Here is a 26,000-nt window from a genome sequence, read left to right on the forward strand (position 1 = left end):
ATGTTGACGATTTATAAAATGCAATCAAGCGTCTTCTTGCTATTTTGTGGATGGGTTTTATTTGGAGAATGCAAAGCTAATGGAAAAGAAATCCATGAAGTCTATAAAAAGGGCAGGTGAGTGAAACCCCAAAGATGAAAAGGGATGCAGTTTTCAAGAGAATATACAGCCCAGATTTAAGACATCCAAACATCCATCTCTCATTTGTACTAAAACTATTTATTGTAAAAGTATGTCCCTTTTTGATGTGATGAGTTTATAATCAATACACTAAATAAATATAAATCAGTTTAATTTCACATGAACATTATGAGGAAGGAAATCAGGAGAAATTATTTGATAGCAACCGATCAACCATTTCATTTGATGCAATTAGAATAATTAGACTAAATGAGAAACTAACGCACCTTCTTTTCTCTCAGTTTAATATTTTGAATATATTTTTCAATCCATTCACACTTGCACCAAGTGAAAATGTCTCTTGTGTCAAACATCCATGATACGTTTCTTCCAGACATCTTCTACATTTTATTTTCTGTGTATAAATTCATTACAATTATTTAACATTTTCATTATCATAGAATATATCAAAATTATTACATAATTTGAATTTTAAAAGACTTGAACAAATTACTTCTATATTCCTGATCTAGATTTGCTTCTTTTTCTACCAGGGACATAAAGTTTCCTTGAGTTTTTAATGTCAATATGCTGTTGTTGAGGATCTTAGTAAAAACTAAGGGGTTCCATTTTGCACGAGTTCAGTATGTCAAATTTATGCTTCTATACATTGGTTCATAATATTAACACTTCTAACAAAAACTATAACCTAAGAAATATAGTAAATAAGGTTGTGTTCATTACAAGGCAAACTCTACTGAACTCTGTGGAACTATAGAATTTGTACCATCTTTATGTGCTGTAAGGTGTCCATTATACTTAGAAATTATTTTAATTAAAAAGATATTTATTGTGAATTACCCAATGTAGTATTTTTCTTCCAAATGATTTAGGTAGATCAAAATTTTCTTAGTGCAAAGAAGTTTAGTGTAGTGAATGTATTAGCATTAATTGCTTGAATATTTAGATAAGTTAATTTCAGGAAGTTTCAGAAAAATAACCCCCTTTCCCCTTCCTGTCCTCTCAGAATTTTGCATCCAACACAGTCTCCCTGAAGAATTCTAGTTAAAGGGAACAAGGAATAAGCTACCTGCTATGTAAAAAAGCACCAAGTTGTTGAATTCCTGGTTTTTTTATTTGTCTGAGTCAATTCAAAATTCAAAATAGGAATCAGTAGAGGGATTCCTTCTCAAACTTGAAGAAACATTATTTTATGAAGTGGAATTCAACATGAAATGTTATTTTAAAGAAATATACCCTCCAACTCCTGACTTTGGAAACTATTCACATTGTCCTAAAACAGCCTCTTCCAACTTAATATATCTCCAAGTGTATTATACTAAAAAACAACAACCAGGTGCTGGCTAGGAATTCTGTGAAGTGTCATCTGCCATATCTTGGAGATGCCAGGTTCGGACACATCTGTCTGGAGAGTACTGTCTGCCAAATCAAGTTCTTAAAAGCAAAATTAAACTGAAGAGCGCAGTAAAGAAGCTGGCAAAATAAATCCTTTGAGGTCTTTATCACTTAATTTTTAAGCTGTTCGTGAAAATGCTCATGGAAATAGCAAGGCCAATTTAAGGGGACTGCAGTGTATGTAGCTATAGGCTGAGGAGCAGTAGGTTGAAGCAAGCTATAGGTGCCTGAAGGTACAGACATGCCTTCCTGTGTCCATCATTATGTACCTGAGAGCAGAGAGTTTACCTGAGGCCAATGAGGTTTTCAAGCAGGCCACCCTATCTATTAGCTAACACAGCTCCATATTAGGCAAGATATTTATCAATCTAAGAAGGTTTTCAGGGAACCAAGTCTTCTTACAGAATAATATTGCTCTATGTTGGCCAATGAGGCTATTCTCCTAAAATGGATTTTGTACTGTGGTGACATGTGTAACCTATGTTTCTTTAAGACACATGTTCAGTTTTAGTTCAGATACTGTGAATATTCCAGTTTAAATATTTCAGCATCTCAATTTGCAGGAATTCTTGTGTAATATCAATCTAGGTTTAGGAGGGGGAGGGGTTCCAAACTCCGTGTTACATTGGGCCTCCAAATTCTTTAAACCAGCCCTGGCAATAGTTTAACAGATACCTTAATTGTCAGCATTGTTTTATCATGGGAATAAAGATTTATTTTTTATTTAAAACTGCACACTCTGCAAAGATGAAGCTCTCAGGGGTGTAGAAATGCCAATAGTCTGCTGGCTGAAAACCAGGGTCCGAAAGTAGCTATCAACTCCATCTCCAGAAGATTCACCTCTAAGAATGGACAAATCACCCCAGGATGTTTGGATTGGCCCATGCTATGGAAACACAGTGTTCTGGGACAGATGGCCTTGTTTTGTGCTCAGCTTATTTTCCCATATGTGCTTTCATAGCATCACCCAATCAGTGATCCTGTATCAGTGTTTCTCAAGCTTGGCAATTTAAAGACATCTGGACTTCAACTCCCAGAATTCTCCAGCCAGCCAAGCTGTCAGAGGAATTCTGGGAGTTAAAGTCCTCAGGTCTTAAAAGTTGCCAAGGTTGAGAAACACTGCGTGTAAATCATTAATACAGAGTGGTTTTATACTGACTCTGATGGTCAGAGTATGGTATACTAATGTATAAATGGCGTCTGGACTCAGGAAGCAGAGATTTTTCTATATTTTAGGTCCCTAATCTTCTGAGATCCTAAGCCTCCATTGGTCAATGCCTGTTCAGAATCATTGCGAGACTGCTTCCTTTCCAACACTGGATCTCTGACCATATGGCCAGTGACTCATTTCAGCCATTGACACAAATACATTTAAGCCAGGGGTGGATTCTTCAGCTATGCCTCTAAAGTTTTCTTCTTTACAGTCATTCTGCACAGGATGCCTGAATGGCTGTTTGCCTCTTAGCACTGTTTATAAAGGTTGGGGAGGCGGCAAATTAAAAGGGAGCAAAAGGCATGGGGAAGATGAAAGTAGTTTGGAATATGGCGGCAAAGAGCCTTATCTGTCTCAGCTAATCTTTTCTTTCTTATTTATAATCTTACTTTCTTACTGGTGCAGAACATACTTTCAATCTGCATTGTGCAAGCTGCATTTGAAAAGAGGATTCACATGTAATTGGACTTCATTGGAATGGCATACTGGCACTGAATAGCTTATCTTTTGTCCTTAAGACCACTTTCATACTAAGATTTAATGAGATTTTGTATCAGCTGTAAGGCAGGATATACGTAAATGTATTTCTCCTCCTCCTCATCTTCTGAGCTATTGATAACCTTGCAAGTCCTGAATCCACTCTTTTAAACAGCAAGCACATCAGAAAGTTTAGTCATAATTTGCCCTTTTCAGTCAAAACTATGAGCTAGCTTTAATGCAAACCATGATGGTTTAAGATTGGTTGAATATCTCTCTCCCCCATGCTGGGAACCATGTTTTCCAAACTGGATGAAACTGGAAATTATAGTTAATTGTAAGTTTCTTATTAAGCCAAGATCTTAGAGCAACATATTGTTGACCTTCTGTGAGTTCTGAAGTTAAGAAAGTTCAGCCTGATTAATACCTGGAATGGAGGCCAATTAAGATATTTCTGGATGATAGACTAGATTAGGAAAGTAGGGAAAAATCCAAGAAGGCAATGGCAAAATGTTTTTATTTTGTTGCCCAGAGAAACTCATGAATGTATCAGTAGTTTCATGTTTTATTTTCAATAGGTGGAAATTATTGTCCCAGCAGGCATTCATAAATTACATAACATAAATTTTATCTTCAACTGGCATTCTAAAATACCTAAAAATGTGGGGTCCTTGGTGCTCTCTGAGTTTGGATGTTTTCTTGCAAATGTTTCATTACCCAAACTAGGTAACAGCATCAGTGCTAGCAAGGAGTGACCTTTTACATTCAAACAAGCTAATAGTAAACAGCCCAACCAAACAACTTCCAAAACTACTCCCCCCACACCGACAGGGCAAGTCACTAGAATATAAAATGAGAGCAAACCCCACTCCCACTAGCACTGATCACGTTATCTAGTTTGGGTGATAAAAAGTCTGCAAGAAAACAACCAAGCTGAGAGAGCAACAAAGACTCCTCGTTTCAATCCTGAGCTACAAATATTCCTTATGGGGTATAAACATGTACATATACCCCATGTAAGCAGATTCAGGCATTTAGCATAACCAACATAATTTTTAGCCTTCATTTTCGAGCAGAGCTTCTCAAATTCCTAGTCAGAATCAGAGCTACTTTCGACTGGATAATTTTGAGCCTGTTATAAAAGTGAGTTAAGAGGTTGACACAAGAGCTGCTGAAAGAAGAATTTAAGGACTGAAGTTTGTTTCCTTGTTCCATATGTGCAGGGTGACCAAGTTTGCCAAAGAGAAGGAATTGAGGAATGGGATGGGATACTGAGGGGTGGGTGGAAGGGGAAGAACAGAGTTTTCTGCTGCCACAAAGCAGATACACTTCTTTCCTCTGCTGCCATGGGAATCCTACTATGACCCAGATTTCATCTATTTATATCTCTCCCATTTTATTATCCGTTTTCATCCTCCCCTTCACATCCAGCTGTCATTTCTACTAAACTACTATTGTCTAAGCCCTTTGGTTTTCATACAATGAGCTCAATAATCTATCATAAGCACTGGAAGAATGAATATCTACGATCTTTTCCTTCTTGCTGCCTCTTCCTCCCCCAAACATCCTTGGCATTTTACAGCTACCAATTCCTTTTCCTCTTGAAATGGCCCTTGCTATGGGATGTAGAGAATGAAGTTTTTTAGGTCTTTACCCCTTGAGGGATGTGTTGAAGGCCACCTTCCAAAGTAAAAACAGGGAATCAAAATGAATGGGGCTGGCACTAAAATAAAATATTATTTGTTGTTTTAAAACCAATGCGGTGGATTTAATGTGAAAATCCAAATATTGCTGGCTTCATAATGAAACGTGGGATATGCAGTCCAGCGATGAAGAAGATTCATATCTTCTCTTCCATTATCGAGCAGAGGAGTATGAAAAGGGGATCCAATTTTCACTAAATCTCTGCCTCTCTGCAGCTGGCATTTTCTGCAGATTCTCTCAATTCCCCACATAGATTTTTAGAGGATCCAAGAAGTGGATCCTCAAAAGTCACCTCCATCTTCTACTAGCAAGAGTAGAATCTTTGCTATACCAGCTGAGCCATCTAATCCTGATTAATAGTGAACCATCAATGGAAAGCTAGAAAAGTTCAAAGTACAGTATGGGAATTGATATCACAAGGGACAGAGATAGATAGATAGATAGATAGATAGATAGATAGATAGATAGATAGATAGACAGACAGACAGACAGACAGACAGACATAGACAGACAGACAGACAGACATAGATAGACAAAGATATAGATATAGATAGATAGATAGATAGATGATAGATAGATAGATAGATAGATAGATAGATAGATAGATAGATGATAGATAGATGATATAGATAGATGATATAGATAGATAGATGCTCTCAAGAATTCAGCATCAGTGTTAACTATGTCTCAAAGTGGTCTGCAAAACTTGTAATCAAGTTAATAGCCATAGTATAATGAAACTTAGAACATGACTTTTGTTGTGGGGGAGATGGGGGTAAGCAGAGTTAAGCAGAGTATCAGTATTATTACTCTGCAAAACACACATTGAGTCTGAGTAGTGGGAACCACTTCTGAGTTTATGTCCTCTATTGTCTAAAAATATGTATGCTTTCTACATTTTTAGGTGATTGGTGAGCAACAACAGGAAAGATGTAGATCTAGATTCTAGATCAAGGCCATCCTGAAGTAGGCTTTCAGGTCCATGTAACAAGAGGAACAATCTAGTCCCAAACTGGATCCTTGATTCACAAACAAGATATTACAAATGCTCCTTTATACCTAGGACAGTGATGGCGAACCACGGAAACATCGTGCATGCATGCTCATCGGGGCCATGCTCTGGAAAAGCCGAACTTCTGGATTCTAGCGTGCATGCACACCCGATGATCAGGTGGCTGGCGTGCATGCACAGGCTGGTTTTTGGCACTGCCATGCGCATGAAGGGATCACGCTCTGGGAAAGCTGAACTTCTGGGTTCTGGCACGCATGTGCACCTGACAATCAGCTGGCCGGCTTGCATAGGCACACCGGTTTTTGGCACTACCGCACGTGCAAAGGACAGCTGATTGTCACGCACACATGTGCCCCAGAAACCCGGAAGACAAACAGGCAAATCAGCGCGTACCAGGCGATGTGGCTTGGTGTGCAACTTTGGTCACGTGTGCCATAGGTTCGCCACCACGGACTTAGGATATGCCCAAATAACCACCTTGGGGCATTACCTCCATCTTACGAGGCTTGGTATATTGTACACACTTGGTACTGCCAAGTCTCTCCCTGCTTGGGCTTAGATTACACTGCGGTTGATTCATAAACTCTGCTTTGTCTCTTGACTTGACATGTTGATTTAAGTTTTTTATGGAAGTTTCTAAAAATTGTGTTACTGTTGTTGTTGTTGTTCTTTTTGGTTTTATAGCCAGCCACAAAGACAGAGAAGAGAAACACATGGAGCAACACACAAGCAAGGCAGGTAAGCAACTAAAATTGAAGTGATAAACTGAAAATTGAAATTCTTATAGCTTTTTTCCTTTCTTATCCCCATATATAAAAAAGAAACTAGTAGAATGGTTTTGCTACTTTAAATTCTGGATTTGACAGTTTGATTGGAGGGAATGAGATTTTTTTTTTTAGGTGGCAATAGTACATGTATTATTTTACTACTTTCAAAACTTGGTAAATTATATTCCTGCAGCATCTGATGGGAAAGTTCCATTTCATACTTCCTCTAAGAGCTAGTCTGCCATTCTCAAACAAGATATCCACAGACCAAGGTTCTGTGTCCTTACAGTTGTTGTTCTCCAACTCACATTAGTTGTTAACATCTGGAGGTTCCCAGTTTTCTAATCCTTTCATGGATCATCTATTTTCCTTATTAGAATAAAAATTAAAAATATGGATTGATTTCACAACTGTGCTAATTCAGGAGATGGGGAACTAACATATTGGGAAGAGCCTGGTGGTGCGGCAAACTAAAACACTGTTATTAACAGTTATTAACATCAGCTGCCTGCAATTACTGCAAGTTCAAATCTCACCAGGCTCAAGGTTGACTCAGCCTTCCATCCTTTCTAAGGTAGGTAAAATGAGGACCCAGATTGTGGGGGCAATAAGCTGACTTTGTATAAAAAAAATATACAAAAGTATGAAGGCTATTGATTAACGCATTGTAAGCCGCCCTGAGTCTCCGGAGAAGGGCGGCATATAAATCAAAAATTTTTTTTTAAAAAAAAGCTCCTTAGGCCAAGGACTGTAAGGCTTAAGATACAGAAGGATCTTGACAGACTTGAACATTGGGCGCTATTCAACAAAATGAAATTCAGTGGTGAAAAAAGTAAGATTCTATAGTTAGGCAAGAAAAACAAAATGCACAGTATATGTGGTACCTTGCTCAATAGTGGTGACCAGTGGTGGGTTGCCCCCGGTTCGGACCGGTTCTATAGAACTGGTAGTAAAACCGGTGGGAGTCTCCGCCCATCGACCCCAATGTCATCAGGAAGGTTCTGCACATGTGCAGAAGCGCGCACCTGTGAGTGAAGCAAGTGCGCGCGGGCACAGGGCCCCGTTGCAAACCGGTAGTAAAGATAAGTAGAACCTACCCTGGTGGTGACTGTGAGAGGAATCTTGGAGTCCTAGTGGACAATCACTTAAATATGAGCCAGAAGTGTGTTGCAGCTGCCAAAAAAGCCAATACAGTTCTAGGCTGCATAAACAGAGGGATAGAATCAAGATCACAACTCAGGAATTCCTGGGCACAATTTGCACATGTATGTACTTGGTTTGACTGATTCACATCACAGCTCTGCTTAGAAAGCAATATAATTTATGGATTATTGGGTTTGAAGCAGCAAGGGATAGAAGTATTTCTGCTAGGCCTCCTCTCCAATCTCCTACGCTCTTTGCAGAATTTGGTGCATCAGTCTAGAATCCAACCTGCTCTTCCATTAACAGAACTGCTTCTACAGTCAGGCTGAGAAAGGGGCAATGTAGAGAACCCCTAGAAGATGTTTTGTAAGGGTGTGGGAGAGGTTTCCAAGAGAAGGAAACAATCACTTTCTTTGTCTATGGAGATTCTCAGTCATCCAGATGATGGTGATGAAAAAGGTGCTTTTTCAAGAGGCAACTGAAATCTATTGTTTTTCTTTGAAGACGTTTCGTTTCTCATCCAAGAAGCTTCTTCAGCTCTGACTGGATGATAGAATATAAATCTTTCCATTCCCCACCATCCAGTCAGAGCTGAAGAAGTATCTTGGATGAGAAGTGAAACATCTTCAAAGAACAGCAAGAGACTCCAGTTGGCTCTTGAAAAAATGCACCTTTAGGACAACCACTTTCTTTATTTAAGTGTGCAGCCTGTTCTTCTACGGCGTACCCTTGTGCATTGCCAAATTAGAGAAAACAAAACAGGAACAGAGATTTAACAAGATTTGCATATGGTGCAACATGGCAAATAATTACTATGGTTTAAATAGCGTTCCATGTCTCCATCTCAAATATGATTGTAACCAGAGTACCTGTTCAGGTACTTCAGATGACACTATGGCTGAGCAATTTCAAGGCAATTGTTATCTTTTAAGTCAAACTCATGGCCCATGGGCGGGATGTGTCGCGCGCTGGCCACGCCCATGCCCAGTTTAGCGAAGGGGGGGAAAGTTGCAATACATCACATGACACTGCCGTGACAATGCAGGTTTAACACCCTGTTCTAAGTACTTAGAGTGCCCTCAGATACTTGGCTTTTGTAGTACTTGGCTACTATACTCCCAGCTCTGTTGAGTTCATAAAGCATTCAAATCCTTTTCTTTCTTTTGGGACTGCAGCTAGATTTTATATTATGCATAGTTCTTTAATAGTTCCCCTTAATCAAATTGTTGCAAAATTAGCTTAGAAATTCTTTACAAGTGCCACTGTAATGTTATTTGTTCCTGTCTCTCCAGTGCTACTGTTTGGTCTATCATTTACCATGTTATCATTTTTATCAGTTACCCACATGTGGCTCCCACATATTCAAGAATTATCTGATACACCCAGTCTTTTCAGTAAACTTGCGGACTCTATCATAGAATCTGGAGAAAATCCTCATTTTTGAATATTTATGGATATTGTTCATCAGCATAAATATGAAAAATGTATTCCTACCCCTCTGATATGTGCTGATTCCTTGGGGGTCCAACTCCCAAACTAAGAAATAATTTGTTGCATTGTATTTGTTGTCTCCCTGCCATATAGCCCTATACTTAAACGAAGTCCCGATATCACCAAATCACCACTGATAAAGTCAGAACAACTTCTCAAAATAGATGACCATGACTTCAGCATGCGGCCAGGCTTTGGAGGTATGATAGCTTCTTGCAAAAACATTGTATTGATTTTGTACAAAAACGAATAGGAAGAATCACTACATCCTGTGAAATGTACAGTAAGTGTTTGCTTAAATAGGGGATAGGGGTTTTTTCCTGATGCAGTTTTCAGATTGTAGGCATTTTTTGGAAGAGATGATTGTAATCTGAATGCATTCATTTCCAACCTGGTGTCCTTGATATAAATTTAAATTACAGTCTTGAAGGGTACAAGGATTGCTAATATTGCAGGACAGACATAAATGTTGCATTCATTTTTTTGCTCACTGCATTCTGGTACTCAGAAATTTACTGATTGAATTTCTGCCTGTTGTTAAACTGCAAAAACTGGGTGCTATTAATATGAGGGTGGTATGGCAGGGATTTTGAGAAAATGTTTAACATCTACCTGACGACATTGGGTGAGGCCATTTCCCAGCATGGAGGTAAAAATGATTAGTACAGTACTAATAATCTATAATAATAATCAGCTAAGACGCTGAGCTTGTAGATCGAAAGGTCGGCAGTTCAGCGGTTCGAATCCCTAGTGCCGCGTAAAGGGGTGAGCTCCTGTTACTTGTCACAGCTTCTGCCAACCTAGCAGTTCGAAAGCAAGTAAAAAATGCAAGTAGAAAAATAGGGACCTCCTTTGGTGGGAAGGTAAAGCGTTCCATGCGCCTCTGGCATTTAATCATGCCGGCCACAGAGACGTCTTCAGACAGCGCTGGCTCTTCGGCTTTGAAATGGAGATGAGCACTGCCCCCTAGAGTCGGGAACAACTAGCACATATGTGCGAGGGGAACCTTTACCTTTTAATAATCCTCAGGTTAGGACTATTCATTCAGTGACTATTCAAAGTTATGACAGCACTGAATGAGAGGGACTTATGACCAGTCCTTAAAGTTCTGATCATTGCAATATTCTGAGGTCATGTGTTCATGATCCAGGTGCTTGGTGCCCAGCTAATGATTACAACGTCACAGTGAGCTGTCATGATTGCAATTTATGAAATTTCTTGCTGGTCCTCCCAAGCAAAATCTATGGAGAAGCGAGCAGTAAGTTTGAAGTTTTGGTCACATGAGGTCCCTCGTTTAAGGACACATGTAGTCCTCACTGAATAACAGCAACTGGGACTACTAGACGTGCCGTCAACAAGCAACATGGTCATGTGACACTATTATTTATGACATTCCTTATCAACCACAATTCCAGTCCTATTTGCTATTATTGAATGCTGATGATATTAAATTGTACTGAGGACATGCATGCACTCCTCAGCCAGACTTCTCAGGGGGAAAAGCTGCAGTAGTGTGAGTTACAGGAACATCTTGTAACTTTTCCTTGCCAGTTTCCCCACTGAGTTTGTGAAATCAGCAGGGGAGATCACAAATGGCCATCACCCGACTATGAAATACTGCAACTGTCATAAGTGTGTTCCAGTTGCCAAGTATCTAGGTTGTGATCTGTGGCGTGCCAAGAGACTGTGAGTTCTAGCCTCGTCTTAGGCATGAAAGCCAGCTGGGTCATTTTGGGCCAGTCACTCTCTTTCAGCCCAACCTGTCTCACAGGGCTATTGTTGTGGAGAAAATAGGAAGAGGAATAAAAGTATTATTTATTTCTAAAGTAAAAACGGCAGATAAAATCTAATAAATAAAAGAATTTCAGATGATCGCTGAACAAGTTGTAGTTAATTAACAACTACCTTTCCTGTGATACCTATTTTTGATGTTATTGTTTTTGGTTACTAATGATGATTTCCACCAAGAGTCCCAAACTGTGAGTGGGAGACCTTAAAAATTCTATTTAAAAAAAAAATAGGCACTACTTTTTTTTCTTTTTGAATATCTATCCTAATGGTTGACATCAATATCCTCTATGTTTATCCAGGCCCTTCAATTCCTGTTGGAGTTGATGTACAAGTTGAAAGTCTGGACAGCATTTCAGAGGTAGACATGGTAAGTATCCATTTTATGATTCAAAATGCAAATGGATAGTTGGAATATGATTCATTTAGTGGTTCATGAATATACCCCGGGATTCCCTGGACTCTTAAGACATTTATTGAGATCAGCATTGTCTGGAGTATTCAAGGAGTTATTTTTGCACATTCATATGTATTTACAAAAGTAATTCAGACAGGGCCTCCTGTATCATAAATTTATCCCAGTCTCATAAATGCTCATGAAATTCAATATAAAGTTAGCAATATTGGACCCAGAGGTATGCAACTAGATGCTCCAGGATCACCCTAAAGCTTTATGCAACTCCCTAAAGTTTCATGTAATTATTAATAGCAAAGAAGAGTTTAATTATTATAAACATGACTGGATAATAATTGTATCAACAATATTTAATTTTCAATAAATATAAATGAAATGGAAGCCAATTTAGGTTTTGTTTGAACCTAATGCTTTTTGCAATGCCGTTCAAATGCCACTCATAAACCTTGGCTCAGAAATAACTGAACATAATAGAAAACATTCACAAGTATTATAGTCCTTTGAGCACATTTATAAACAGGGGAATTCCCACCAGAGCCTTGTAGAAGAACATAGGAGCTGCTAAGTATCATTTAGGAGCACTACTTCTGCTTCCATGCAGGGGATGTATTTATTGTAGGGTTAATGTAACATAATGCAGATGTTGAAATTTGCATTATCAAAGTGGCTTCTGTTTTAGTTTTAGTGGTTTTTATGTTTTTTTTTTATTACAAATAATTACCATTCAATCAAATAGTTTAAGAGATTTTTTCTCATTTTTAAGGTAGATGAAAATTTTTAAATCTTTTTTTTTCTGTTTACTCCATTAAATGCTTAAACACTTAGTTTTTTTTGGTATTTTTAGTATTTGCCACATGTGATTAAATAATATTTATGGGAAAAAGGTAGGATTGGCAGTGAAAATGTCTCTTTTCCATTTTTTAAAATTAGGATTTCACCATGACGCTTTACCTGAGACATTACTGGAAAGATGAAAGATTGTCATTTCCAAGTACCAATAACCAAAGTATGACCTTTGATGGCAGACTTGTGAAAAAGATCTGGGTGCCTGACATGTTCTTTGTCCATTCAAAGCGTTCCTTTATCCATGACACAACAACAGATAATGTCATGCTTCGAGTACAGCCAGATGGGCAAGTACTTTACAGCTTGAGGTAAGATGCAATCACAATAATAATTGATCAAAGAAGCAGAAGAAACAGTAGATCATATACTCAGCTCATGCAAGAAGATTACACAAATTGATCATCAACAATGACATAACAGCAGTTGCCAAAATGATTCAGTGGAACTTCTGTTAAAATTATCATCTGCCAGTAAAGAAAATTGGTGGGAACATGTAGTTGAAAAACTAAAAAATGAGCTAGTTAAAATAATGTGGGATTTCTGAATACAAACTGATAAAGTCTTGGCACATAACATACCAGATTTAACTATGGTTGAAAAGAAGAAAATGTAGATAATTGATGTAGCAATACCAGAGGATAATAGAATAGATGTCAAAGAACTGAGAAGATCATAAACTATCCAATTCTGAAAAGTGAAGCTCAACATTTATGGCATAAACCAGCAGTGGTGGTCCCAATGGTTATTGGCACACTGGATGCCATACCAAAATATCTTGGATGTCATTTAGAAAATATGCTCATTGACAAAATTTCCACCTATCAGTTACAAAAGGCCATACTGCTTGGATTGGCACATATACTGCACTGATACATTACTGATCTGTCCCCGTCCACACACACACACACAAACACAGCCAGCCGAGGGTTAAGGAAACACTTTGGAACGCACCCAGTTTCTTTATCTCCCACTTGGCAGCGATAGACACACCGTCTGCCAAGTGCCTTTATTTTCACAGAAAAACAGAAAGACAAATACTCAGCTTCCAAATGTCCGATAACAATAAATCTTTCTCTCCGCAGTTCCGAACGAGGCTTTAGTGACTATCCAAGGTTAGTTTTGTTCGTCACAAGGATCACTGACCACTACCCTCTATTATATAGTCTCTGGGGTGTGGTCCAGTGACTCAGTTCTAATCCCTAGCACGCCTTCTGAGCTGCTGCAATCGTTTATCACGCCTTCGGAGGCGTGCGTCCAGGAATGATGTTTCTCTGTCACTTTGATCCGAGCCACCTGTCTCCCTGCTAATCTCCTCTCCCTCAGCCGGCACCTGAGACAATGCCAGAGGGGAGGGGCCTGGAGAGGGAGGCCTGGCTGACTCCTCTTCCTCATGCTCGGAGCTTTCTTCCTCCGATGGGACAGGCTCAGAGGGCGGGGCCACAACAATTACAACATCCTAGGTTTGTGGGAAGAACTCAATGTATACAAAGACCAACATCAATTAAAGAAATGGCAAGTGTGATTTCACATTCTTGTGTATATAATCATAATTTCAACTTGTATGCTAACTGACTGTCAATGACTGTTGGTAGCTTACAAAAATCAAAGAAATTATAATCAAATTAATTTATTAAAATTATCCTTCAAATTGCTGTTGTTAACAAATTAAAAAATACTGATAAGTGGGATTTCGAAGGTTGTATGCTGAAGGGAGTCAGAAGGAATTAAAGATTATAATTAAAGGAGAAGAACACTCAAATGTGACTTGCTAACACAGCATGGAGCAAAATGCTTTAACGTGACATACTGAAAGGTATTTGTGAACAATGGATTCAGAAGTTAATTTTAAGAATATATAAGAGTACGTGTAAATAACGTTAGGGAAGAGGAACAAGTTCTACTGTACAAGACTGAAATTTGAATTGGATTTAAAAATGACAGGCTACAAGAATGATCTAGAAAAAGACGATATACTAGCTATATGAATGAAACCGTCTGATGTTTTAATACTTAAAAAGGACATACAAATAACAAACCAGAAGAATGAGTTGGATAATTTTCCTATATTGGATTTACAAAGCAGATCTGTTGAAGTGTTGAAAGACTTGGTAAAAAGGAACAAAGGAAAAAGGAAATCAAATCAAGTTATGGGATATTATTTGAAGGAACTAAAGATCAAGATTGTTAAATATAAAGGGAAGGAATATTAAGGTGGTTTATTTGATTATGGTTAAAATTGATATTGTTATTTCTGGTAACCATTAATGGATTTTTGCTGACCAGGACTGGATGACAAGGTTTTAAGGATTTGTTTATAGGTAAGAGATGAAATATTGGATAAAGAGTGTTATACCTTAAGGGAAGATAATAAGTTGTCAAATTATTTATATTTATTGTGATGAAGGGGAAGTTCTTTAGGTATTTGTTTTCTCCTTACATTCTTCCCCCCCCCTATTTTTTATATATATTTCTTCCTGCACTCTATCTTTTCTTTTTATTCTTTGAATTTTTTGTAGTTTCCACTAGTTTTTATTTATATAATTATAATTCTTAATGAAATTATTTTTTTAAGAAAGAAAGTGCTATAGATCAGATCGCCTGACGGCATAGGATGAGGCAGAGCTCTAGATCCCTAAGGCCAATCTAGTGATGCTGTGGATGTTCTTTCTCAAGACTGGGTGGCTATGGGCTTCAAGGGCCCATGTTTTTCCATCCTTAGTTATGAATCAATAGTGGGTTCCATTTACCTTCGCTACTGATTTGGAGCTGTGAGCGTGCATGCTTTCTGCACATGCGCAGAGCGTCCATGATGACATCTGAGCGGGTAGCTGGAGCCTCCCGCTGCCGCCACTACCAATTCGCCCGAACCAGGGCGAACCGGTAGGAACCCATCATATAAAGGTGTTCTGAATGATGTTGCAGTATTAGGAACAGATTTGGTATGCAGTCTGGGGATCCTCTTGGACTCATGACTCCTTTATAAAGACTAATTAGCAGTTGTGGCTGGGAAGGCTTTTGCAGTTTCACATTGTGCGCCAGTTGCTTCCTGTATTGGAAGTATTGTTCATGGTCACTCATACCTTAGACACCTCTGAAGCAGATAATTGCAATGTGCTCTAAATGTGGCTGTCTTTGAAGACCATCTGGAAACTGCATCTGGTCCAGATTGGGGTGCCACTGTGTATATTAGCACACCACAATACAGCCATGTTACACCTCTGCCCTGCCAGCTGCATATCTTTACTCAGGAGCACGTTCCATGACTTAATTGGAGTTTATTCAATATTTATACTGCTACTGTGGCTATTGCAGTTCTGGGTGTATATCTTATTGAAAATATTGGAAATTACTATAACCAAGCATTAACAAAACGGCATTTATTACGCAGCACTCCATTAAAACTTGTTAAAAATGGAATGTGGATCTAACCTGCATTATTCCTCTTTTATTCTCCCATTTCTCATTTTAACTCATTAAATATACTTACTGTGTTCTTAGGGTCACTGTAACAGCAATGTGTAACATGGATTTCAGTCGTTTTCCCCTTGACACACAGACATGTTCCCTGGAAATTGAAAGCTGTAAGTAAAAAAAGTACTTAAAAACCACATATTGATTCCTTAAAACTGATTTCTAAGTAGGTTTGCATGTTATTTTCCCAGAAGGTGTTCTAATACTGTAACTGATGTTGTTTGCAGATTCAGTCTTTTTCTTCTTAGTCCATAAGGATCTGGGTCTAGACTGAGTTTAGTTATTTCACATAAAACCGACCAACTGTTTTTTAAAGATTTTGTTTTAAAAAAAGGAAATACTGTAGCCTGTAGTGCAGATTTTATTATTTATTTATTTATTTATTAATAAAATTTATATGCCGCCCTATCTCCGAAGACTCAGGGTGGCTCACAATAATAAAATAATCAATTAAAATTATAAAATACATAATGTACATATATAAGTTATATTAAAACCCCCAAACTCTAAAAACCCTCTCAGTCCAGGCTGGACGATGTAAACAACCATGTTTTTAATTTGCGGCGGACGGTGCAAAGGTCAGGGGCCAACCGGAGCCCCAGGGGGAGTTGATTCCAGAGGGTGGGTGCGCCCACAGAGAAAGCTCTACCCTTAGGGGTCGCCAGCTGACACTGTCTAGCCAACGGCACCCAGAGCAGGCCCTCCCTGTGAGAACGCACCAGGCGATGGGCAGCTGTTGCTGGCAGCAGATGGTCCGCCAAATATCCTGGGCCTAAGCCATGTAGGGCCTTATAGGTCATCACCAGCACCTTGAATCTCACCAGGAGGGCAACCAGCAACCAATGCAAGTCGCGCAGGAGGGGTGTAACATGGAGTATCGGGACTCTCCCATCACAACCCGCCCGGCCGCATTCTGTACCAGTTGAAGCCTCCGAGTAGTCCTCAAGGACAGCCCCATGTAGAGAGCATTACAGTAGTCAACACGATTTTAGCAAATAATCTGGAAATTATAAAACAATTCCTTTGCTGACTGATTTGTTATGGCCATAGTGACAATAAGGTGTTGTGCTGAAATTAGATATACAGTTTTTTATTTTGTTTATTTAGCATATGACATCTTCAGAGGTTATGCAATCACTGGTATGCAACACTAATAAAACAAACAGAGAGGCACAAATATAAGTTTAAATAAACCATCATTAATCACTATATATAATCACTACATATAATCACTATATATAAATATAAATCAAGAGAGACAGACACAGAGACAGAGAGAGCATATACAGATAGTCCCCAACCTATGATCATAATTGAGCCCAAAATTTCTGTTGCTAAGTGAGACAGTTAAGTGACTTTTGCCACATTTTACAACCTTTCTTGCCACAGTTGTTAAGTGAATCACTGAAGTTTTGTTAAGTTAGTAACAGACTTGTTAAGTGAATCTGACTTTTCCACTGACTTTGCTTGTCAGAAGATCACAAAAGGTGATCACTTGACCCTGGGACATTGTAACCGTCATAAATATGAGCCAATTGCCAAGTGTCTGAATATTGATCGCATGACCATAGGGATGCTGCAAGAGTCGTAAGTGTGAAAAGTGGTCATCAATCACTTTTTTCAGTGCTATTGTAACTTTGAATGGTCACTAAATGAACTGTTGTAACTACCTGTATGTGGACAATAAAATATCCAAGATAAAATATTAAATTAAGGTAAGACTATTAGAAAATAATCATAATATGGCAACATAGAGCCACATAATAATTTGAAGTTATAATTTGATATCTAAGGAAGCTAATTATCTAAGATATGAACTGTAGACTACCTCCACAATGGTATACACTGGGCAACATTCTACTCTAACTAAATGGCTAAAAGTCTACACACATGGCAACCAAACTGGATATTGCATCTCTCACAGTCAAAAACAACAGAGGGAACAATTAGATTACAACAGTTCTTTTATGAACTGACTGACAAATGATATTGGACCCCAGATCCATATTTTGTAACTAAACATAGAAGACTTAAGTATGCATATAATGATTCATATTAAGTACTACATAAAGTGGTAGCTGTCCAATTTCACATTTAGGAAATGTTTCCCGCTTTTTGTTATGCTGCTGTCAATGATATTGAAGGGATAAAACTTGCCCCTCATCATTAATATTAACAGCATTGATCGGACTACAATTGCATTGGGAAGAACTGCTAGCATGTTCGTAATAGCAAGAACTAAATTATGATGTGTATAAAATAGATTGAGAGTTGAAATATAAGACATTACTTTATGGGTACCAGGCTGCTGAGGATTGGACTAAACTCTGTGTTGTATGTTACCTGGATTCATTGCCATAAATATTTCTTTTCTCTGTAGATGCTTATACTGAAGATGATCTTATGCTGTATTGGAAGAATGGGAACGAGTCCTTGAAAACAGATGATAGAATATCATTATCTCAGTTCCTTATACAAGAGTTTCACACCACCACCAAACTTGCTTTTTATAGCAGCACAGGTAAGTTCGCTTGGACCACAAAGCGTATTTCTTCATATTTTTACAATGGGAATTAATTTGTTTTCTTTCCTACAAAAGCTCAGCAGATAAATCCCAAACTCAGGCTTGAATTGCACATCTCTATCTGCAGTGTTGTAACTTGGCGTTCGTTGGATTTGTAGCAAGGGGAGGAAGAAGTCTGTCTGTCACAAATATCCACATCATCTGGCCAGACCTCTCTTTGGGATCTTCACCCTCTGCAGGTTTTCCCCCATCACCCCAGAAAGAGTGCCACCTCTACTTAAACAAGCAGATGTATGTTTGACATACTGTTGTACATATTTTACAATTTATCAGTTATTAAATTTCAATGATACATAATCCTATAAAAATTATCTTTCAAGTTATAATTCAATGTAAATTTCAATCCCTTACTCCACATATTCTCACATTGATCAAGCACTATGTTATATCCAAAGTTTTTTGCTCATTTAATCTTACATTCTTTGACGTAATTATCTTCTATCTTCATTTTCAATAATATAAATCTTAGCAATAATATGGTCAGGGTTAGTACATAAATCCACTTCAAACACAGATTATTCATTCATAAAATTATTCTTATCCAGTTTAAATCTATAAAGTGAGCATAAGCAAAATATTGTCAAATATAACAATTCTTTTCCATTTTTTTTCTGGAAAGATTTAGTTTAGCATAGGTTCTATTTCAGAATAAGTCAAGAAATCAGAATAGGTCAACCAAGTTTGTGTAGCTACCATTTCTCTTCTAAGAAAGGTTTCTTGGGGTGACATACATAGAGGAGTTTTTGGAGTCAGTCTTATTTTATACCTCATCCGAACCCTCATTATGGGACATCTAACAAAATTATCTTGAAAATCTATATTAATTTTGTCATAAAAGGTTAAGGTAAAGGTTCCCCTCGCACATATGTGCTAGTTGTTCCTGACTCGAGGGGGTGGTGCTCATCTCTGTTTCAAAGCCGAAGAGCCAGCGCTGTCTGAAGACGTCTCCGTGGTCATGTGGCAGGCATTACTAAATGCCAAAGGCGCACGGAACGCTGTTACCTTCCCACCAAAGGTGGACCCTATTTTTCTGCTTGCATTTTTTATGTGCTTTCGAACTGCTAGGTTGGCAGAAGCTGGGACAAGTAACTGGAGCTCATGCTGTTACATGGCACGAGGGATTCGAACCGCTGAACTGCCGACCTTTCGATCGACAAGCTCAGCATCTTAGCCACTGACCAAATTTCAAATCATGTCCTTCTAACTCCAGTAACCTCCTATTCCTCAGTCACCCAATCTTTCATCCATACCAAACAACAAACAGCAAAATACAATTTCAAATCAGGTAATTCTATATTTGATTCTTGTTTTTTTGCCTTGCTGTACAATTTAGAGATATCTTTTTGCCACAGTTTGAATGGTATATCAATCGTCAGCATTGGTATTGTCTGGAATTTATCAATATCCTTGGTAAAACATTCATCTTAAACACTGAAATTCTGCTCAATAATGACAATTGTCATTTATTCCACTTCAATACGTCTTTCTTAATATCATTTCATACCTTAACATAATTGTTCCATAAATAAGCGTGGTTTAATATACATTAATAATAATATATGCCTCCTGTAAGGTATATATTGATTTGATTCCCTGAATAAAATTCTCCCCAAAGTCCATACTTCCCAAAACTTTAAACATAAATGTCCAATTCAAATTGTCAAAAGCTTTCTCTGTATCTGCAAGAATCAAGGCCACTTGCTTCTCATTTTGCTGTAGAAAATGCTCTTACATCCAATACATTTATCATGTGATTTCTTAATTGTCTTTTGAATAGAAACCCACATTGATCATTATGAATGATATCCTGTAAAAAAAATAGTTTATCAGCCAATAATGTTGCAAATATTTAATAACCATTATTCAGCAACTACATCAGTCTATAATTCTTGGCTGAAGTGAGACATTGTCCTTCCATTGGCAATATGCTCTGCTTCCATTGGCAATATGCAATGCTCTCTACATGGGGCTCTCCTTGGGGTGCACCCGGAGGCTCCAGTTGGTCCAGAATGCGGCCGCGCGGGGGATTATGGGAGTGACGGGGTGCTCCCATGTGACACCTCTCCTGTGCGAGCTGCACTGGCTTCCTGTGGTCTTCCAGGTGCGCTTCAAGGTGTTGGTGACCACCTTTAAAGCACTCCATGGCTTAGGGCCGGGGTATTTACGAGACCGCCTTCTGCCGCCAATAGCCTCCCACCAGCCAGTTCGCTCACACAGAGAGGGCCTCCTCAGGGTGCCGTCGGGCAGACAATGTCGGCTGGCAACCCCCAGGGGGAGAGCCTTCTCTGTGGCGGCACCTGCCCTCTGGAACAATCTACCCCCAGAGATACGCACGATACCAGACCTCCGGATTTTTCATCGGGCCCTGAAAACACATCTATTCCATCTAGCCGGGCTGGCTTGACCCCATCCTTGCGGTTTTAAATTTATAATTGGTTTTAATTGGGTTATTTTAAATTGATGGCCAAAATTATTTAATGTTTTTTAAATTGTTTTTAAATTTTATATGTTGTGTTTTTACCATGGCTGTTCACCACCCTGACTCCTGTTGGAGAAGGGCGGTATACAAATAAAATAAAATAAAATAAAATAAATAAATAAATAGTGGCTCTTTCCGGGATTCTGGCATAGCAGACCTTTGTAGAATGGAATTCATCACGTTTTTAAGAGGTATAAAAGTTGATCCTCAAAGCATTTATAATATGAGTTCACAACCCATCCAGACCTGGTGCTTTCCTACTTTTAATCTTTTTTTATAGCTTGTTCATAATTTGCTACTGAGATTGTGAAAGTTTTGGTAGACTCTGTTTTTTCAAGTATTCATCAATCTTTTCCAGAGAAACTTCCTGTTTGTTATATAAATTTAAATAGAAGTCATGGATAATGAATACTCACATTATCTGTTAGTACAATCTTGCCTTTTCTGGATCTTTAATATTGTGTTCTTTTCTCTCTCCTTTCTCAATTCATATGCCAACCATTTCCCTAGTTTATCTGCAAATTCAAAGTTCTTCTATTTCATATAGTTTAGTTTGGTCTCTATTTCTCTTATAATTAGCATAGGTAATTGTGGAAGTAAAATTTTAATGTGATATAAAATAACAGTGTCTATTGATACTTTCTGTAAATCTTCCTGTTTTTTTAAAGTTCTTTTTTTTCTAGGGATTTCTCTCATAACAGCTTTGATGGCATCTAGGACAGTCATTCAATCCATGCCTTTGTCCAAATTATTATTTTAAAAAATCATTTAACTTCTTTTTACAGTCTTAAACAATTCTTTTTTTTAATAGTACATTTAATCTCCATCTAAAAATTGTAGATTTTCCCCTTGAGTGTTAAAATCACTGGATTATGATCAGAAAATATTCTAGGTAAGACATCTACCTTAACTATCTAATTAGCCAACTTTTTGAAACGCATATGATATCAATTCTCGAGAAAGTTCTAGGCCTATCTGAAAAGAAAGTATATTATAGAGTTGCCATTCTTTTATTTCCAAGAATCTATTTTTGCCAAATTGTCCATCAGGCCAAAAAAGGACTTTCATAACATTATTTTACAGGTTTTACTAAGAAAGAAGATTTAAAATATATAATCCAAGAAGATTATATAACTTAAATATTCACAAATATAAGATTTCCTTGGCAAGATTAATGATGTTGCATTCAAGAACTGCTGTATAATTGTTCATCAGTACTTAAAAGTGGTGTGTGAAAGATATAAAAGCTTGGTAAAATGAGGACCCAGACTGTTAGGGGCAATATGCTGACTCTGTAAACCACTTAGAGAGTACAGTAAAGCACTGTGAAGTGATATATAAGACTAGGTGCTACTGCTATTGTCTGAAAAAATGTTTCAGTCTTATGAATTCTAAACATGTTCACGTAGAAAGGCTAGAGAGAAGGAACAGAAGTCATTCTTGTACAAATAGAACTGTAAGTGGAACTTAGTAGGAGTAGGGCATTTCTATTTGCCAAAATGTTACTTTCCACCTGTTCCAGTGTGACTGAGGGTATTTTGACAGGAGGAAGTGTCAAAACAGGAGCCTGGATAGCTCTGCAGACAAGGCACTGTAATTTAACACCAGCTGTCTGCAATTAAAGTAAGTTCGAATCTTGCCAGGCTCAAGGTTGACTCAGCCTCCCATCCTTTCTAAGGTAGGTAAATTGAGGACCCAGTTTGTGGGGGCAATAAGCTGACTTTGTATAAATATACAAAAGGATGAAGGCTATTGCTTAACGCACTGTAAGCCGCCCTGAGTCTCCGGAGAAGGGCGGCATATAAATAAATAAATAAAAAAAAAACAAATTGCAACATTTGCTTCACAGAGATAGAGAACATGGAGACATTTTTTGTCTCTTTCACGATGTACAAAAATATTTACAGGAATTAGGAAGAAAAAAAACAGATCTATTTGCAGCAGACTATTTTATTTCATTAAACTTGGGTAAACCAGTCTCTTTTGCTCAATGTTTAAAAAACACCTAAACTGAATCCACAGTAAATATTCTAAGAATTCCTTGCTGCTTATGTGGTTGTTGTCATTGGTAGACTTCAGTGTGATCTGGTTCTCCCTCTTTCTCTTGCAGGTTGGTATAACCGTCTCTTCATCAACTTCACATTACGACGACATATCTTCTTCTTCTTGCTTCAGACCTATTTCCCTGCCACTCTGATGGTCATGTTGTCTTGGGTTTCTTTTTGGATAGACCGCCGTGCTGTGCCTGCAAGAGTTCCCTTAGGTAAGTGATGGAATCCATCTCTGCTTTATTTAGAACAGCTGCAACCTAGGACAGCGTGTATTGACAAGTAAACTTAGTTGTAATACAGGTGGTTTTCAACTTATGACTGCAATTGAGCCCCAAATTTCTGTTGTTAAGTGGGAAATTTGTTAAGGGAGTTTTGCTTCAGTTTATGACTTTTCTTGCCCCAGTTGTTAAGTGAATTGCTGCAGTTGATAAGTTAACAACCCACTTGTTAAGTGAATGTGGCTTCCCCCATTGACTTTGCTTGTCAGAAGGTTGTAAAAGATGTAAAACATGTAAAAGGTGTAAAAACATAACCGTGGGAAACAGCAACGGTCATAAATATGAACCAGTTGCCAAGCATCTAAATTTTGATCACCTGACCATGGGGATGCTGCAAAAGTCATAAGTGTGAAAAATGGTCATAGGCAGTAGTGGGATTCAGCCAGTTCGCCCCACTTCGGGAGAACCGGTTGTGAACTTTCTGAGCAGTTTGGCAAACTGGTTGTTGGTAGAAATCATTAGGGCAGAGAACTGGTTGTTAAATTACTTGAATCCCACCACTGGTCATAAACCACATTTTTCAGGGCCGTTGTAACTTTCACTAAATAAATTGTTGCAGGTCGAGGACTACTTGTATTTTTACCTCCTCTCTTCTTCCCCATAGGAAGTCTTAGCTAGCCTATGGATAAAAAGCAGGTGGGAGCTGATTATAGGTACGTAGGTAGGTAGGTAGGTAGGTAGGTAGGTAGGTAGGAAGGAAGGTAGAAAGAAAGAAAGAAAGAGAAAGAAAGAAAGAAAGAAAGAAAGAAAGAAAGAAAGATGATAGATACTGTAGATAGATAGATAGATGATAGATAGATAGATAGATAGATAGATAGATAGATAGATAGTCAGACAGATAATCACAGGGACTAAAACTATGTAGATTTAGCCATTTGTATCAATTGTTTATTTGAAAACAATACTAAGTCCAATGAGTTTTATCAGAGATAAGTTTGCTTTAGACTGCAAATGTGAGATCCCATTTCAACAATTATTTTCTCATAAATAGGTCTTGCTGTTTTCTACTATCTTACTTCCTCCACCAAATGTGTCTAGGATGGCAACCCTAGCCTGGTTCTGTGGCTCAAAAGCAGAATTAACTATCCTCAAGGCATCTATCTATGCATCAGTCTGGGCAATACTGGGTAGGGTCAGTGGTGGGATTCAAGTAACAACTGGTTCTCTGCCGTAATGATTTCTTCCAACAACCAGTTTGCCAACTGCTCAGAAAGTTAATAAACGGTTCTCCCGAACTGTTGCGAACTGGCTGAATCCCACCACTGAGTAGGGTGTGTACAAACAGGCTTTTAGTTTATCCTAAAAAGGCAGAAACACAAATAAAGATGCCAGGCTGTCAGTATAAATAAGACCAACTTCTTTAAATCAACATATTCTTTTCTTTAAAAAAAAAAAGCTTGCCCTTTGGTGAAGTAAATGCATTGTTTAAAAATGAGTATCTTCAATTGGAAAATTGTAATGTCCTTAGGTATCACGACGGTACTGACCATGTCTACCATCATCACTGGTGTCAATGCCTCCATGCCTCGAGTTTCCTACATCAAAGCTGTGGACATTTACCTCTGGGTCAGTTTTGTGTTTGTCTTCCTCTCAGTATTAGAGTATGCTGCAGTGAATTACCTGACCACGGTGCAAGAGAGAAAAGAACGGAAGCAATGCGAGAAGGTAAATGTTACTGTCATAAGGAACTAAGAGGGAACAACTGAGACATTAATGTGAATCCTTGTTGTTCTCTGAGCTTGGTTGTTTCCTTGTAGACATTACATTACCCAACTAGATATCATCAGCTAGAAGGGAGTGGAGTTCTAGCACTGATGATATATCCTAGTTGGGTAATAAAACATCTGCAAGAAAACAACAATGCTCAGAGAGCACCCCACAATTCAACCCTAACCTTCAAATATTCTGTTACTTTGGTAAGATATTTAGTTGCATAAAGTATTTTTAAATAATCTAAATATTCAAATTTAAAAACAAAGTCATATATAATTATGGCAGGAACTGACCTTAACCAATGGATGTAGTTATGTCGATTTGAATGTCATTCCTTCTCTTTCCTCCGCAGCTTTCTTGTGCTTCTGCAATACCACAGCCAAAGCAAATGACAGGGATGGAAGGCAGCTACAGTGATGGAGAAGTAAATGAATTAGGGCAATATGTGTCTGAAAATGGAGGCAAAGAAGACAGAATGATGGTCCAGTTGGGTCTTGGATCAGAAGGAAATTCAAATAGGAGGAAAATCCAGAGATACAGCAGCATGAGAATCGACACTCATGCCATTGACAAGTATTCCAGAATAATATTTCCAGGATCATACATTTTATTTAATTTGATATACTGGTCCATTTTTTCATAGTTATTTTTTTCTTTAGCTATTTTTTATGTGCTTGCAACAACATCATGCATGAATTATCAAGTAAATTTGAGAGTGGGAACTGAATGTTCTTCATTCTTCCTGATAAAGTTTGGTACTCTAATATGAATATCACTTAAATTGCTCTCCTGTTCATTTTCTTGTGGTTTCAATGGGAAATAGCAAAGAGAAGAGAAAAGCCTACCTTTTGCAAAGGGGATTCTTTGAACAGTGTTTGCATTTTAAAAGACTTGTACTAAATTATTACTAAAGGACAAAAGAAGGCAAGAAGATACTTTAAAGTCCTCCTTTGAAACTTCTAATTATGGCATTTTTATTTCAGCTACAGAAATGGACTATATTTTAAATTTTTGTTTTCATTTGTAAATATA

General features: G+C 38.0%; 1 protein-coding gene across 2 annotated transcripts; it reads left to right on the plus strand.

Moving 5' to 3' along the window:
- On the plus strand, positions 1 to 25,611 carry LOC139324288 (gamma-aminobutyric acid receptor subunit rho-1-like). Of its 2 annotated transcripts, XM_070954012.1 has the most exons (10): positions 1 to 116; positions 6,627 to 6,680; positions 9,437 to 9,543; positions 11,434 to 11,501; positions 12,477 to 12,700; positions 15,891 to 15,973; positions 18,244 to 18,384; positions 23,037 to 23,189; positions 24,724 to 24,920; positions 25,321 to 25,611. In XM_070954012.1, the coding sequence occupies exons 1-10, from the start codon at positions 1 to 3 to the stop codon at positions 25,609 to 25,611; spliced, it is 1,434 nt and encodes a 477-aa protein (XP_070810113.1). The 2 variants fall into 2 exon arrangements, with proteins under 2 accessions (XP_070810113.1, XP_070810121.1); XM_070954020.1 differs by lacking the exon at positions 6,627 to 6,680.
- Positions 25,612 to 26,000: the final 389 nt, after the last annotated feature.

The sequence above is a fragment of the Pituophis catenifer genome, unplaced genomic scaffold, assembly GCF_029215685.1.
Source record: "Pituophis catenifer annectens isolate HBS135680 unplaced genomic scaffold, rPitCat1.0.hap2 SCAF_1, whole genome shotgun sequence".
Lineage (NCBI taxonomy): Eukaryota > Metazoa > Chordata > Lepidosauria > Squamata > Colubridae > Pituophis > Pituophis catenifer.